This window comes from Alnus glutinosa, chromosome 10 (assembly GCF_958979055.1).
Source record: "Alnus glutinosa chromosome 10, dhAlnGlut1.1, whole genome shotgun sequence".
Classification (NCBI taxonomy): Eukaryota; Viridiplantae; Streptophyta; class Magnoliopsida; order Fagales; family Betulaceae; genus Alnus; species Alnus glutinosa.
The window spans coordinates 7,186,055-7,202,587 of NC_084895.1; the positions used below are offsets into that span (position 1 = coordinate 7,186,055).

General features: G+C 38.3%; 1 protein-coding gene across 1 annotated transcript; it reads left to right on the top strand.

The window, feature by feature from the left end:
- The first annotated feature begins 719 nt into the window (after window positions 1-719).
- LOC133878972 (dimethylnonatriene synthase-like) lies at window positions 720-3,177 on the top strand. Its single transcript, XM_062317530.1, has 4 exons — window positions 720-1,649; window positions 2,301-2,321; window positions 2,466-3,082; window positions 3,171-3,177. Exons 1-4 carry the CDS (start codon window positions 732-734, stop codon window positions 3,175-3,177), a joined length of 1,563 nt encoding a protein of 520 aa, XP_062173514.1. The 5' UTR covers window positions 720-731.
- The last annotated feature ends 13,356 nt before the right edge of the window (window positions 3,178-16,533 follow it).

The following is a 16,533-nucleotide window of genomic DNA, read 5'->3' on the forward strand; positions in this document are numbered from 1 at the left end:
TGGAAAATATTGGGGCTGGCAGGCTGCATTGTTTATTTAGACAATTTCATTGCAATATTTAATTGGCAATTTTTATTGATTCCTGGCTTGATTGTTATGCTCATTAATTGAATCACGGATAAAAAAAAAACATAATGGTGTTTTTTGTGAGCATTGATTACTAAGGTAGTATCCATCATTTTTTTTTTTCGGTTCTACATATTTTTGATACTACATTATATTTTCAAAACAAATTCAAAACATTAAAAGTCGGTTCAAATTATTTTTAAAATCCTTTAAAATAAGCTCATTACCTATTTGTGGATATCGGATAATAACTGCATTTAATAACCATAATAACCGCGCAGATGTAGACAAGAAAAATAAGAGGCTGATGCGAATATCTAAAATCGATATCCACATGTCAGATGGGAGTATATAGCCAAGCAAGAGCCTCGAGATATGGAGTGATCTCACCCCATGTCTCTAAAAATGTGTATAACAACTGCAAAACTATTATGCATCAATCACTCTTTTATTCACAATAAGTGTGGGACCATGTGGGACATCCCCCAAGTTATAAATCAACCCTTCGCTAGTTAGACATTGGTGCCCGTTCGTACGCTAATCATGCAAAAAACACGAAAAATGTGACGTGTGCTGACAATTGCTTTAATTTCTACTATAAATTACACTTGTAAGTCTTGTATAATTTGCATATATGCCATCGATCCCAAAACCTCAAGACCAACATGGAGTTTTATTCTCATATCCAAACAATTGTAGGCCTTCTTGCTTTGCTAGTAATCTGTAGAGTCTTGAGAATTGCATCTCATGCCAAGAAGAGTCGCGCCAAGCTCATCGGAATCCCTGAACCACCCGGCGCACTACCCGTGATAGGCCACCTCCATCTTCTCGGAGGCCAAGACCCAGTCCCCCGAATTCTTGGGGCCATGGCCGACAAATACGGCTCACTCTTCTCACTCAAGGTCGGCCTTCATCGGCTCTTGGTGGTGAGCAGCAAGGAGATGGTCAAGGAATTCTTGGCCACCAACGACAGAGTTTTTGCCACGAGGGCAAGCATAGCAGCTGGAAAATACCTTGGTTACAACAATGCTATCTTTTCTCTTGCTCCTTACGGACAATATTGGCGCGACATGAGAAAGATGGCCATTCTTGAGCTTCTGTCGAGCGATCAGGTGGAAATGACGAAACATGTTCCGAACACAGAAGTGGAGTCGCTGATAAAAGACTTGTACTCGCTGTCTATAAACAACAGCATGGCAACCATGAGCGAGATGTTTGAGCAGATGACTTTCAATATCATCCTCACGAAGCTTGTCGGGAAGCGATTTTCCTTTGCCGAATACGGCGACAAGAACAGCGAGGGGAGTCGCACTAGAAGTGGGATACACGAGGCTTTGTATCTGAGCGGTACTTTTGTCATGTCAGACGCCGTTCCTTTTCTTGAATGGCTGGACTTTAAAGGGCATATCGGTTCCATGAAGAGAGCTGCTAAGGAAATGGACTCGGTGATTGAAATTTGGCTTAAGGAACATCTTTGCCAGCAAAAATTAGAGTGTAAAAGTAGAGATGAAAGGGATTTCATGGATGCGATGTTAGCAACCCTTGAGGAGGATGCTGTGATCTCGGGGCATACACACGATACCATCGTGACGCCGGAACAGAATAGCGATTATTCTGTAGGCTAATCAACAGGTAATTTGCAAGGAAGAAACTAGAAAATTCACCCCAAAACAGAGAGAAAACTCTGAATTTTGATAATTAATCAATAACAATAAGCTGTCGAAAAAAAACACCCACAAGCCGAGCTTAAATAGCTGAAAATTAGGTTTAGGAGAATTTTTGCCAAAAATAGCAAAATTCCGAAAACCCTAATAAAATGAAATACGTAATAAAATAAGTATTCTGTTGAAAATCTTGCCCAAATCGGGCTCAGAATCACCTCCTAAATAATAAACGAAAAGTTACCATAAATGGAAAAAAAATATCTAAAATTAAGGTTTTGACAAGGAAAACAGCAGCTTTTGGGGCTCGAAACGAGGCGCACCAAGCAAAGCTCGGTGGCCACGACGTGCGCGCCGAAGAGAGCTTTCCGAATTGGGGTCATATGCGCGAAACAGATACTCGTAGCCAAAGTTATGGCCAAATTACTGCAGCGCACTCGGAAATTATCCCAATTAAGCCAAATTACGATTTCTTGCCACTTTTGCGCTGATCCGCCTGCTCCAGGTATTTCAGCGCCATTATTGTGCAATCTGACAGCTCAGTGTCATCAGACTCGGATCCTCCTGCATCACATCGTCAAGGCAACAACAATGGTACGTACGTTAGTTCTTCATTTCTTATGATTGCTAGTAAGAATTGAGCCCTTCACAGTACTTACTCAACATTATTAGATGCCTTGCTGTTGGCTTAGTGTTAAATATGTTAGAATATTAATCAAATATGCTTCTTTGCTGCAGATTCTCATCCTAACAGGCGCAGGAAGCACAGCTGTCACTCTAACATGGATAGTGACCTTGCTCTTAAACCACCCAAGCGTGCTAAAGGCTGCCCAAGAAGAGCTTGACATCCATGTAGGGAAGGATAGAAGGGTGCAAGAATCTGATATCAAGAACCTGAACTATCTCCGAGCAATTGTTAAGGAAACTCTACGCCTCTACCCACCAAGCCCCGTCACAGGATTGCACGAGGCCATGGAAGACTGCAACATTGGCGACCGCTTTGTTCCAAAGGGCACTCAGTTGATCGTCAACATATGGAAGGTGCAACGAGACCCGCGCATGTGGACAAACCCAACGGAGTTCCAGCCGGAGAGGTTTATGACAACTCATTCGCAGATTGATATCAGGGGTCCAGATTTTGAGTTTATTCCTTTTAGTTATGGTAGAAGGTCATGCCCAGGAGCGTCATACGGCGTGCAAGTGGTTCACTTGGCGCTGGCTCGTTTGCTTCAAGGATTTGATATCACAACCATGGCTGCAGGTATGAAGGTGGACATGAGTGAAGGATTGGGAATTGCCTTGCCCAAGGCGGATCCATTAGAGGTTGTACTCAAGCCTCGCCTTCCTATGCATCTGTATTTTTTTTTTTTTTTTTTTTTTTGAACGGGTAGATATCATTAAACTCAATTCTGAGAACAAGTACAAATTGATCCCAATAAATAGGATCTAGGGACAAGAGCATTCCCTAAGAACAATGCTTCTAACGCACATTGGCATCTCCTCCAGCCAACTATTGTCCACAAAATTATTAGAGGCTTCCTTAGCTAGATTGTGGGCTGCATAATTACACTCTCTTGGAATAAAAGAGAACAAAACAGATCTGAAGCAACCCTTTTCTAGATGGATATTTTCAAGGAAGTGTCCAATCCGTGAGGAATAAGGAGGCTCCGAGTTTATTTCATTTATAACCTTGGCTGCATCACCTTCGAGGATAACATCAAAAAATCTAACCTCTTTACTGAACTGCAAAGCTAACAATGCTGCCATTACTTCCGCCAGATTGGGGTCTGCTTTAATCTGCTTGGTTACACTCCTAGCACCCAGGAATAAACCATTATTATCTCTAGCAATAACCCCCAATCCAATCCATCCTCTCTTTATGTTCAAAGAGGCATCCCAGTTAATTTTTATTGTCCCCATTGGAGGAGGGAACCAGGAGGTGGCTTTCTCTCTACTGGCTGAATTCTCTCCCCGTTGAGAACATCGCTCCTTTGTATTGCATTTTTTAAATTCTATCAGAGACGATTTTGCTTCATCAAACACCACGTCTGGATGAGCGAACTTCCCTTCAAAGATCAGAGCATTCCTCCAAGCCAGATTTTCCTTGAAGTCACCGCCATTTGCTCCAATTCTTCCCTGCTCAGTCGGCCCATGCAATATTCAAAAAGTTTCCTGAAAGTTGGTCCATCGCACGAGCACTTCTGGAAGCAGGATTTTGTTGTCCCCCACACGTCCCTTGCTGCACCGCAGGACCAGATTGCATGAAAAGTAGACTCGGCTTCCAGAGTACAGCAGGGGCAAGATTTATCCTTCACAATTCTTTTGTGAAACAGGTTTTCCTTAGTGGGAAGTACATCATGACATGCCTTCCATAGAAAAATCTTCACAGTATTTGGGACTTCTAAACCCCATATTGTTTTCCACACCTCCGCCCCCTTTACCGTGTTAGAGCATTGGCCCCCTGCTTGATCCTGAATCTCTCTACCCAGGTGATATGCACTTCTAACCGTGAATTCTCCATTCTTGGTGCCCCTCCACAGCAATCGGTCTCTTGGCAGAGCAGGACTAAGGGGAATGTTTATTATTACCTTAGCTTCTTCCTCCGAGAAAACAGACTTAATCAATGATGTATTCCACCATTTCATATCAGGATCTATCAATTCAGCAACCATATCTTTCTTATCTAGGATTTTGGGAGGCGATTGAACTTCATATGTGGTGGGGGTTGGTAGCCACTTGTCCCCCCACACCTTGATAGATTTTCCATCCCCTATTCTCCATTCCAGCCCCTGCTTCAATAGCTCCCTTGCATTAAGAATGCTTCTCCATGCGAAAGAAGGCCTTGTTCCTAATGGCGCCTCCAGAAAAGTTGCCTTAGGGAAGTACTTGGCCTTTAGGATTTGAGCCGCCAAGGAAGAGGGATTTTGCAAGATCCTCCAGCCTTGTTTTGCTAGCATAGCCTTATTAAAAATTACTAGGTCCCGAAAGCCGAGCCCCCCAATAGCTTTGGATCTTCCCATCTTTTCCCAACACATCCAGTGAATTTTGGAGGTTTGAGACATATGGTTCCACCAAAAATTCTGCATCAACTGGTTCAATTCTCTACAAAGTGAAATAGGAAGCTGAAACACCCCCATACTATACGTTGGAATGGCTTGGACTACCGCCTTCAAAAGCACCTCCTTCCTTGCTTGTGATAAAAATTTCACCTTCCAGTTGTCAAGCCTTTGTGACACCTTCTCGATAATGTTCTTAAACGCCAGATTTCGAGATTTTCCAACAAAAGTTGGTAGCCCCAAATAGGTATCAATACGGTGCGCCTCGGACAAGCCAGATAGCCTTAGGATCTCTTGCTTTCTCTCTTGACTGGTATTCCTACTAAAGAAAATTGAGGTCTTGTTTATATTTAATTTCTGGCCCGACCCTGCTTCATAAATCTCCAATATTCGGAATAGTCTCCTCCACTCCACCGAATTGGCTTTGCAAAACAGCATACTATCATCCGCAAAGAAGAGGTGATTCAGCCGAGGGCCCTTAAAGGAAGTCAAGACTCTAGTGATGGCCCCTGTATGTTCCGCCTTACTAAGGAGGGCACTGAGGGCTTCTGCACATAGGAGGAAGAGGTAGGGAGAAATGGGGTCCCCCTGTCTAATCCCCCTAGACGGTCGAATATTTCCCACTGGCTTTCCATTCACTAAGATAGCATAGGTCACTGTCCGGATGCATTTCATCACCAAGTTTACCCATTTTGCTTCAAAACCCAGTCTATCCATAACTGCTTCCAGAAAAATCCATTCAACTCGATCATACGCCTTGCTCATGTCGAGTTTGATTCCCATGAACCCTGTTTTGCTCCACATTCTCGATTGCATAGAATGCATTGTTTCATATGCAACTAGGATATTATCTGTTATCAGTCTTCCAAAAATAAATGCACTCTGTGTAGGGGAAATTATGTTTGGCAAAACTACCTTCAATCTATTAGCAAGGACTTTCGAAATCAATTTGTATATAACGTTACACAAACTAATAGGCCTATAGTCCAAGACAGAACCGGGAGAGAGATTTTTTGGGATAAGGGCAATATGAGTTGTATTTATACTATCCTCCATCTCACCAGTATTCAGGTAGTACAAAATTGCATCACATACCTCAGGATGAATTGTGGCCCAATTAGTTTGATAGAAGCATGCAGAGAACCCATCTGGTCCCGGGTCCTTGAGTGGGGGCATTTGATTAAGTGCTGCAGAAATTTCCTCCACAGTAAATGGCTCAAGCAGTTTCTGGTTCATAGCATCTGTGACCTTCCTGTCTAGAGCATCAATACTAGCTGTTACAGCCAAGTTGTCTCCAGCGGTAAATAATTCTTGAAAGTAGGATATAAAAGCTGTTTCTATCTCATCCTTTGTGTTACACTGCCTGCCATCCATATCATTGATCACCGAGATCCTGCTTCGGCAATATTTCTGGTTTGCACTTGCATGAAAGAACTTGGAATTGCGGTCCCCATACATTAGCCAATTTTCTTTGGCTCGTTGTTTCCACCTCAGCTCCTCCTGTCCCATCAAGGAGTACAGTTCTTCCTTTAGAGGACCTTCAGCTCCCGGACTACTCAATTGCTCTTGCATCTGAATCTTGTTAAGATCTTCTTCCAATTTTTGAATCTGTTCCTCAACCGAATGGCCCTGTTTTCGCACCCATTGCTTCAGAGACCGTCGACAGCCACTCAATTTTCTTTGGATATTCTCCCATGGATTAATGTGTCTCTGTTTTGCCCTCCAGACTTTTTTGATGACTTCCTGGTGCCCCTTCTGCTTTGCCCAACTAGCTTCATACTTAAACATAGTACTCTTTTCCCATCTCACATCCTGAGTATGAGAAAAATCCACCAGCAAAGGATGGTGGTCCGAACTACAACGAGGTAAGACATTGACCTCCACTACATTATAGAGAGCCGTCCAGACCTGATTCGCCAGAGCCCTATCCAGTCGTTCCCGTGTATACTCCTCCCCACTTCTGCCATTACACCAAGTAAACTTCGGCCCCGAGAAGCCTAAATCAGACAAACCTCCATCCTTTAGAGCCGCCTTGAAAGCTCTCATTTGGTTTGGGGGTCGTGTTGTTGTGCTGTCTTTTTCTGCTGCTGAGGTGATTTCGTTAAAGTCACCTAAGCAGAGACAGGGCTCAGGGGTTAGCCGGGCAAGATGACGAAGAAGAGCCCATGAATCTAATCTGCGGGCCGTATCTGGATTCTCATAAAAGCCTGTATTAAATAACCGTAGTCTTTTGGTTTTCATAGAAATAATTAATGTACCCTCCTTAAGGTGAAAAACCTTATCAATTAAATAAAGACATGTCACTAAGTCGACACTAATAAATACCCACCAGTGTCGACCCCAAGGTCAACACTAATAACCTATTATCAACGTCGACTTAATGGTGTTGAGTGTCGAGTTTGTGGTCAACACTATTGATCCTATATTAAAATAATTTAATTTAATTTTTCTTTTTTAAATTGAAAAGTATCAGCGTCGACCTAATAGTCGACGCTGATAATAGGTCGACTGAATAGTCGACGCTATTGACCTTGTATAACAAAAAAAAAAAAAGTCAAATAAACCTATTAAACTTTTTTTTTTTAAAAAAAAGAAAAAAAAAAAAAGAATGAAACCTATAGAAAAAAAAATATATATATATAGTTCATTTTATATTAATAGAGTTTTTCTTTTTTTAATTTTTAATTTTTGGGTTAAATGTCATTTCAATATCTAGGTTTTAACAACTTTATTTTTTTTTTCTAGCTAGGTTTTATTTTGTATCATAAACGGAATTTCATGTCAAACCAATCAAAACTTGCCACGTGGTCATATGTCTCATAAAAAAACATGAAAATGAGGAAAATAGGAAATATATATATATATAAAAGTTAAAAATTAATGATTTTCATTTTATTACTAAAGTTTTCTATTTTTTTCTATATTCTATTCTTATTAATTAATAATTTTTTTTTCTATTTTTTTTTAATATGTCCTTGTCCATTAGTTTGATCAGTCATGATAAGATTGATCCAATCGATCCTCATGCATTAGTTTAAACCAATACTGACGGCAAGAAAAATATTATAGAAACAATGAATCAAACGAAGATGGCAAAAATCAGATTTTTTGAGAGAACGAAAACTACAAAATTTACGATTAAAAAAAAAAAATAACTTTGATAAGTATGGTGAATGATAGTATATGTTTCTTCAATATAACCTTATTTTGTTTTTTAACTTGGTGCACGAAACAAAACAAGAATAAAGAATAATGAACACAAAAGGAACAAGATAGGATGATAACAACAAACAAAAGATAAAATGATTGTAATCCTGCTTTTAGAACTTGGCTATGATACCAAATGATGCGAACCTCAACCAACACGCTTTTGAAACTCAACAAACAATATTGGAGTACTTGCCCAAGAAAGCTAAAATTCAAATTTTTTATAAAAAAACCTCAACGCAACGTTTAAAAATGAAACGTGAACCAATGGTATAAAGTAACAAACTCCAACCCAATGATTATAATTGAATCACGAACTGAAGGTATAAAATTTGAATGCTACAAAAAAGAATCCTTGATATATTCACAAGTTCTTTGAAAAACCAATGAACGAAACAAACTTTATGTTTTCTTTTATTTCTATTCCATGATCTTTCATTACAATGAGTGCATGCGATTTATATCATTTTCAACCCTACATGCCCACTATAAGAAAAATGAAACTAATTTGGTTTCAAAATAAGAAAGTAAATAAAAAATAAAAATAAAAATAAAAACTAGGAGCCTAAAATTAGCACTAATTTGATCTGAAATTAGTAGCTCTTCCACGCCAATAATAGACTGAAATCAAGAAAATCACGCCTAAGGAAGGTCTGAAATAGGCAAGTCAATCAGCCATTAATTCACACACCAATCAGTCATTAATCCACGCCATTTCTAAAGAAATAATTACACTCAATTAAGTAAGATCAGACCCATCAATAGCTTGGATTAAATTTATTACGCCTTCATCTTCCTTTAAGCCAAGTTTGAAATGTCCCGTTTTACAATCACCCCAAATTTCTTAAATCAGCCCATTAAATGCCTATTAGATCATCTTGGATCTTGTTCTAGTAATAGACCCAACTTGAACATGCGATGGATCCTTTAATGGTTTTTGTGATTTTAATACAAGTTACCAATTAATTAAGTAAAAAGTTTTTTTTGGAACTCATAACCCATACCACGAGACAATATTTGTTTATACTTGAATAAATAAAAAATAAAAAGAAGGCAACTAATGCAATGCCATGTGACATAGTATTTTGCATTGCTGTAAGTATTGGACCAATACATTTACTCTCATCCTCAATCAAGTTAATTCATTATATAAGCTTTAAATCTCTCTGTCACTCATAAAAACTTCAATTGTTTTCTAAAATAATTATTTTCGTGAAAGCAAGTTCCTTTCAATATTATATATGTGTGTGTGGGTGTGTGTGTTAACAATATAAAATGGTAGAATTCTAAGTATTACAATATAAATATTTATCATGCTTTGCAAGTCATTTTTTTTTTTCAAAACTTTTGTATGGGTGTGTTGATGTAATAAAACTTTTGTATGGGTCATCCCATTGAGTTGTCAATTTGAAACTACTTTTTTAATTGCACACATGTTTTTCCCAAAACTATAGGCTAACAAAAAAATATATTTCAAAACCTTTCAATCTTAACAAAAAGCTATTTGTTAACCTAAGAGTCACATGATTTAAACCCTACCATAGATACAAAAGTCTGAACTACTAAATAACATTTATTTGAATCGAATTATTTTAAGAAAAAATAAATTTTGTAGAGTATATAAGGGCTAATTAAGCCTTAATTATCGTTTTAGTTGTATGTCAAAATAAAAAGTTTCTAAATTGGAGGAGAATCTATGGCTTGCAAATGTATTAGAAAACTTATGGTAGTGGTGACAGAGTTTCTTATCCTCATTCTCCTAAAAGTGCAAGCTAACAACCATGGCCATATCCCTTTCAGTCCATTTTCATCTCCCATCCAGCTTCCTCATTTCTCCAAACTTAATACTGTTCAAACTAATAATCTTGCCCCTCCCTCTATTTGTCCAGCTCCAGTGCCCATCATGTATCCTCACTCCTTTGACAACCTTGAAAAAGTTTACGGACAGATGCACAAATGTGTTGTAAATACAATTAGAGCTTGTGAGAAAACTTGGCCAGAAAAGGGATTTAAATTTAAATTTTGTCTTCGTGCCAGTTTCAGAAATTGTCGTATTGTACTTGGCCTAGATAAGAGCGTGGTTAAATGGTTTTGGGCGTGCTTGACACAATGCGTAAGGCGTACAATAAACGAAGTTGAATCCTGTTACTTATCATGTATTAGACATCCATAAACGAGGCACTCAGATGTCGTCTATATGCAGAATCCTTAGCATAAGATCTAGTAATGATTTCTTAACTACTCTCTTTCTTCCTCTCTCTCTCTCTCTTAATCCATTTGACGGCCATCAAAGTAACTGCCTATAACATAAAAAAGGAAACCATGATGAGACATGATTTTTAGAATGCTTATCAATCTTCTGTTATGTCGGCAAGGAAGACTTTTCAACTTTTGTATATTTCTAGAACATCAAAAGCATGCTTATCGTGGATTATTTTATTTTCATTCACTACAAAATTTGTGTACCTTGTTTCTTTTTCATAAATCTTAACACGTACCAAAAGTTGCTATCTATACAATATTGTTATAACTTGTGAAGCCTTTAATAGTTAACAACAATACATAAATTAATGTCAAACAAATTTTTTTTTTTTATCATTATCATAATGATTGATTGTCACTCTTTCATTCTACACACCAAAAAAAGAAAAAGAAAAATTGCATAGGTTCCCATGTACGTATTACCAATTAAATAGATTTATTTAATTTGAATTTGAAGCAATAAAAATTGCATAGGTTCCCATGTATTACTAAATAGATTTATTTAATTTGAATTGGATGTGAGCTCTTGTGGTGTCATAAAACACATTAAGGTGTCATAAAAAAAATTAAAAAAAAAAAAAAAAAAAACACATTACTTTGTTGGAGTAAAGATGGTAATTCTCAAAATATATTTGTGTGTTATGCCTTGAAAGGTGCTTTGATTTGATAAGATATTGTGTGTGTGTGTGTTATGCCTTGAAAGGTGCTTTGCTTTGATAAGATATTGTTTGGGATTTATTCATCGTGTAAATAGTTGATAATGTTGTTGGAGTCTTATATTAGTTAGACAAAAGCTTTATAATGGGTTTACGTTGTTAAAGTACTATTGATTAAATATTTAAATTTATATATTTCTATTAGTTTAAGCATTTGGAACAAGTGAAGATTTAACATAGCACAATTTGGTGGGAAATAAAATTCTAGTCAGAGAATTGTCTTTGTTTTCTTTGGATGAGAGAGAGTGATGTAGAACACTTCATGGGGTTATTGCGGGAAGATTACGTGGTTGGATTCGAAAGAAAAAGTTCGATAGAAGAGCCGTTCGAACGGGCCTGTACTACCGTTCGAACAAGTGCGGCGACAGCAAGTTTAGGGTTTCTTTTACGATTTTAATTCGGTTTAGGATGTTTTAAGGGTTATTTTCGTCCTAAGTTATCACTAATAGTATTAGAGCAGAGATCATGAATTCGAATCATATCTCCTTCATTTACCTTTTATTTTAATTAAATATTTCACATGTTAGGCCTCACCTATTAAAAAGAGTTTGAGCTCACATGTGAGGGGATGAAGAGTGTTAAAATATTGATTAAATGATTAGATTTACCTATTCCTGCCAGTTTAATAATTAATTGAAATAAGAGGTAAATTAAGGAGACAAAGTTCAAATTCAAAACCTTTGCTATGATACCATGTTAACAATCACCACTTATTCTAAAACTTCAAACTGATAGAAAAATATAAATTTAATTAATATTTTAACACATATCAGTTGGGATAACCTGACCAAGTTTTTGGATTGAATGCAGTAAAACATCACGATGAAATGCAAGTAATAAAAGCAAGCCATTTTTTACATTTTCAATTCTTTCATTATGAGTGTCATCCCACAAATAACAAGCTCTTCAAATATACTCAAAATTTGATAGCTAGCTAGCTAGCCCTCAAATGCATGCGCTAACTTCAAATATGAGGATCGACATTTGATGAAATAGTTCCCCTTTAATTTTTTTTTTTTTTTCCCTAACGAATCTATAACCAATTTTAGCCAATAATTACAATGATGCAAGTATTCATGTCAAACATAAATATATATTTTGAATGTGAATTTGTTGTCGCTTGTGATATATAAGTCGTTGATCAAATTTAAATGGGAGTTCTAGTTAAGGTTTGATTCATTTGATATCAAAACTAAAACCACGTTAAAGGTTCAAGGCATGAATAGGATGACCTAAGAGATAAAGTAGATCGACTACTGTACACATCGACTACATAGCATGGTAATATATTACGATATTAAGTATCCCACATCCCATCAGTTACGGAGCGACACTAGTTTCCACACACTTTAAAAAAGAAAGTGTAGTTAATATTTATAAGGTCCAACACACTTTAAACCTTTAGTAATGCTTGTGCATGTGGCAGTTGGTGCTAGTGGTGCACTTGGCACGAAGCATCTGAGCTCAGAGCGATCTAATCATGACCTTTCAATTTTGGATGGTCATGATCAATCAATCTAGTAGGTTGATTTAGACCATAGGATGTTTTTTAGATAGATCCTATTGTTGGATTAATTACTGGATCATCACTAAAGTAAACTCTAAAGTCAAATTACATATTACGATCACAAGCCTACAATAAAAAAGAATCATACAAGCAGCCTACGTGGAGCTTGAGCAAAGCATTTTTCTTTTTCTCTCTAGATCCTTCTAGAAGCCCACAACCGTTTAGCTGAGCTGTAGATATTCTCTTTTCTTGTTAGAATGCGCTGGCCCTTGTATATTCGCTTAGATATTCCTTTCCGTTTGTATTTTTGTTTCCTCTGTAATCCTATTTATACACACACAGCCTTAGAGCTTCAATACGACGAGAATCAGTTTTTCTCCATTATCCTCTGTTTTCTTGTTATGGTATCAGAGCCCTTTCTGAAATTCTTCAGAAAATTTTCTTCATGTCTTCATCTTTCTCCATCGAAGACTCTTCTCCTTATCACCTCCACCATGGCGATAGTCCAGGGACGGTTCTTGTTTCTCAGCTTTTAGATGGGGATAACTATCACACATGGAGTCGTTCCATGGTGATGGCACTCACTGCTAAGAACAAGCTTGGTTTTTTGAATGGCTCTCTTGCTAAACCAGTTGATGAATCTGGTGCAGAATATCAGGCTTGGCTTCGCTGCAACACCATGGTCTCCTCCTGGATTTTGAACTCTGTTTCTAAAGATATAGCTGCAAGCGTCATTTATATTGATAACGCTGCAGATGTTTGGACTAATTTGAAGGAACGCTTCTCTCAGAAGAATGGCCCCCGTATCTACCAGATTCAAAAGTCCATTTCCTCTCTTTCACAAAATGATCTTTCGGTTGGAGCTTATTTTACAAAAATCAAAGCTCTATGGGACGAACTCAGTAATTACAGACCCATTCCTTACTGTTCTTGTGGATCCATGAAAACCATTCATGAGTATTTTCATCATGAGTATGTCTTTCAATTTCTCATGGGTTTGCATGATTCCTTCTCCCATATTCGTGGACAGATTTTGCTGATTGATCCTCTGCCTCCAATCAATAAGGTTTTTGCCTTGGTTCTCCAAGAAGAACGTCAACGTGAAGCTTCTGCTTCAGTGGGCTATTTCACCAACAATTCTGCTGCCATGCTTAGTAAAGCTGCTTCACCATCATCACATTCTGGAAAACCACAAGCTCAGCGCAAGGATAAGACAACGTGCAGCCATTGTGGAATCATTGGACACACGGCCGACAAGTGTTATCGCCTCCATGGGTATCCACCTGGTTTTAAATTTACCAAAAACAAGGGAAGTTCTCACTCGGCTAACAATGTTCAGGACTCTGAACATCCGAAATTCCCTCATCTCTCCATCACACAAGAACAGTGCCAGCAGCTTCTGGCTCTCATCAAACCAGTAGCAATCTCTTCTGATTCCTCACCTGCTGCTCATCAAGTAGGTAGTTCCCCTCACCAGGATCATCTTTTCTCAAAGGTGACAGGTAACATCCTCTCCTCTGTTTTGGATAAGAAACATTCTGTTTTTTATTCTTCTCAAACGTTTACTACTGCATCCACTTCCGTTCAAAAACGGCCTTGGCTCATCGACACGGGTGCCACTGACCATATGGTCAGCTCTCTTACATTTTTTACCACTATCACCGCAGTAGTCTCTTCCTATGTCAACTTACCCAATGGACAAACTGCTTTGGTAACACATATTGGCACTGTCAAACTTTCTGATTCCTTGATTCTGACTAATGTTCTTTGCGTGCCTTCTTTTACCTTCAATCTTATTTCTGCCAGCAAGCTTCTTAAAACCATCCATTGTTGTCTCATTTTTATTCACAAGTTTTGTTTTGTGCAGAATCTGACCAGCTGGGAGACGATTGGAGTGGCTGAAGAGAGAAATGGCTTGTTCTATTTGGTCCGTCCTGCCTTTATTTCATCTATCTTTTCAGCTTTTTCCACTAAACATGTATCAGCAGATATTTAGCATTGTCGTTTAGGACATTTATCTTCTTCTAGACAACGTTTATTACATGCCTTTGTACCGACCATTTCTCTTAATCCTCAGCTTGTCTGCACCATTTGTCCTCTTGCTAAACAGAAACGTCTTCCGTTTAATATTAGTGATTCTGTTACTGCATTTCCATTTGATTTAATCCATTGCGACGTATGGGGCCCCTTTTCTGTTAAGTCTCTTAATGGTTCTTCTTATTTTTTAACTGTGGTTGATGATCATAGTCGATTTACTTGGGTTTTTCTAATGAAGCACAAATCTGAATCTTGTTCTCTTCTTCAGTCTTTTATTAATCTTATTGAAACACAATTCCATCTTAAAGTAAAAAATGTACGCACAGATAATGGTCCAGAATTTTTTATGACTGATTTTTTTGCCTCCAAAGGCATTATTCATCAGCGTAGCTGTGTTGAAACGCCACATCAAAACGCAATCGTAGAGCGTAAGCACCAACACTTACTCAACGTCGCCCGCTCTTTACGTTTTCAAGCTCATCTCCCTTTATCTTTTTGGGGTGAGTGTGTCCTCACAGCCGCACATATTATCAACAGACTTCCCACACCATTACTCTCCAACAAATCACCCTTTGAACTTTTATTTCACAAATTTCCTACTTATTCTCATTTACGAGTTTTTTGGCTGTTTATGCTATGCCTCTACATTAACTCGTTCTCGACATAAATTTGATCCTAGAGCAAAGCCATGTCTGTTTTTAGGCTATCCTTCTGGTGTAAAGGGTTATACCTTATTTGACCTTAATACCAAATCTCTTTTCATTTCACGGGATGTTATTTTTCATGAAACTATCTTCCCTTATACTCACAATTCTTTTCGTCCTATTTCAGATGATAACATTGTTTTTCCACTACCTTCTCCTGATTTTTCTCATATGCAGTCCTCAAGTTCGGTTCCCACTGTCACTCCTCTTCCTCAAACTTCTCAGCCTACCACGTCTTCCTCCATCCCTCCTACCCGTCGTTCTACAAGGGTTAGTCACCCTCCTGCTTATCTCAAAGATTTTCATTGCCAAGTCGCCTCCTCTCCTCGTCCACTTCAATCCCTTCCAATGGTTGATACTGCAGGTACTAAATATCCTCTCTCATCTGTTCTTTCATATCACAAACTTTCTAATGCTCACTTGCGGTTTAGCTTGTCTGTTGCTTCTGTTTTTGAACCACAGTTTTATCATCAAGCTGTTAAATTCCATCATTGGAGACAGGCTATGCAAGATGAGATTGCTGCTCTTGAGGAAAATAACACTTGGATTCTTGTTGATCTTCCTCCCAATAAGAAACCAATTGGCTGCCGCTGGGTCTACAAAGTCAAACTTAAATCCGATGGCCAAGTTGAACGGTATAAAGCCCGTTTAGTCGCCAAAGGTTACACGCAATGTGAAGGTTTAGATTTTCACGAGACTTTTTCTCCCGTGGCTAAACTCACATCTGTTCGTTTATTGCTCGCCCTTGCCGCTGCCAAGCATTGGTTTTTACGTCAACTTGATGTAAACAATGCTTTTTTACATGGTACCTTGGATGAGGAGGTCTATATGACACTTCCACCCGGTTTTGCCAACAAGGGGGAGTCCAAAGTTTGCAAGCTTACAAAATCCTTATATGGTTTAAAACAAGCTTCAGGCTAATGGTTCTCAAGATTTTCCATGACTCTTTTACAGCATGGTTTTCTACAATCAAAGTCCGATTATTCTCTCTTCACTCGTTCACAAGGAGATTCCTTCATTGCCTTATTGGTGTATGTGGACGATATAATCATTGCTAGCAATGATTCTGCAGCTGTCTCTCGGCTTACTCAGTTTCTCAACTCTCAGTTTCGACTTAAAGATTTGGGTGCAGCCAAATTTTTCCTAGGCTTGGAAATTGCTCGAAATTCTACAGGAATTTCTGTGAGTCAGCGCAAATATACTCTTGAGATTCTTGAGGACAGTGGCCTTCTTGCTGCAAAACCTGTTGCTTTTCCTATGGAAGCTAATTTAAAACTTTCCAAGGATACTGGAATTCCTCTTACTGATCCTACTCAG

Bases quoted from the DNA above. Each gene is read 5' to 3' on its own strand.
- LOC133878972 (XM_062317530.1), top strand. From the start codon at position 732: ATGGAGTTTTATTCTCATATCCAAACAATTGTAGGCCTTCTTGCTTTG. The intron at 1,650-2,300 runs ATCGTGACGCCG...CTCCTGCATCAC, and splicing joins CGGGGCATACACACGATACC to ATCGTCAAGGCAACAACAAT. The intron at 2,322-2,465 runs GTACGTACGTTA...TCTTTGCTGCAG, and splicing joins TCGTCAAGGCAACAACAATG to ATTCTCATCCTAACAGGCGC.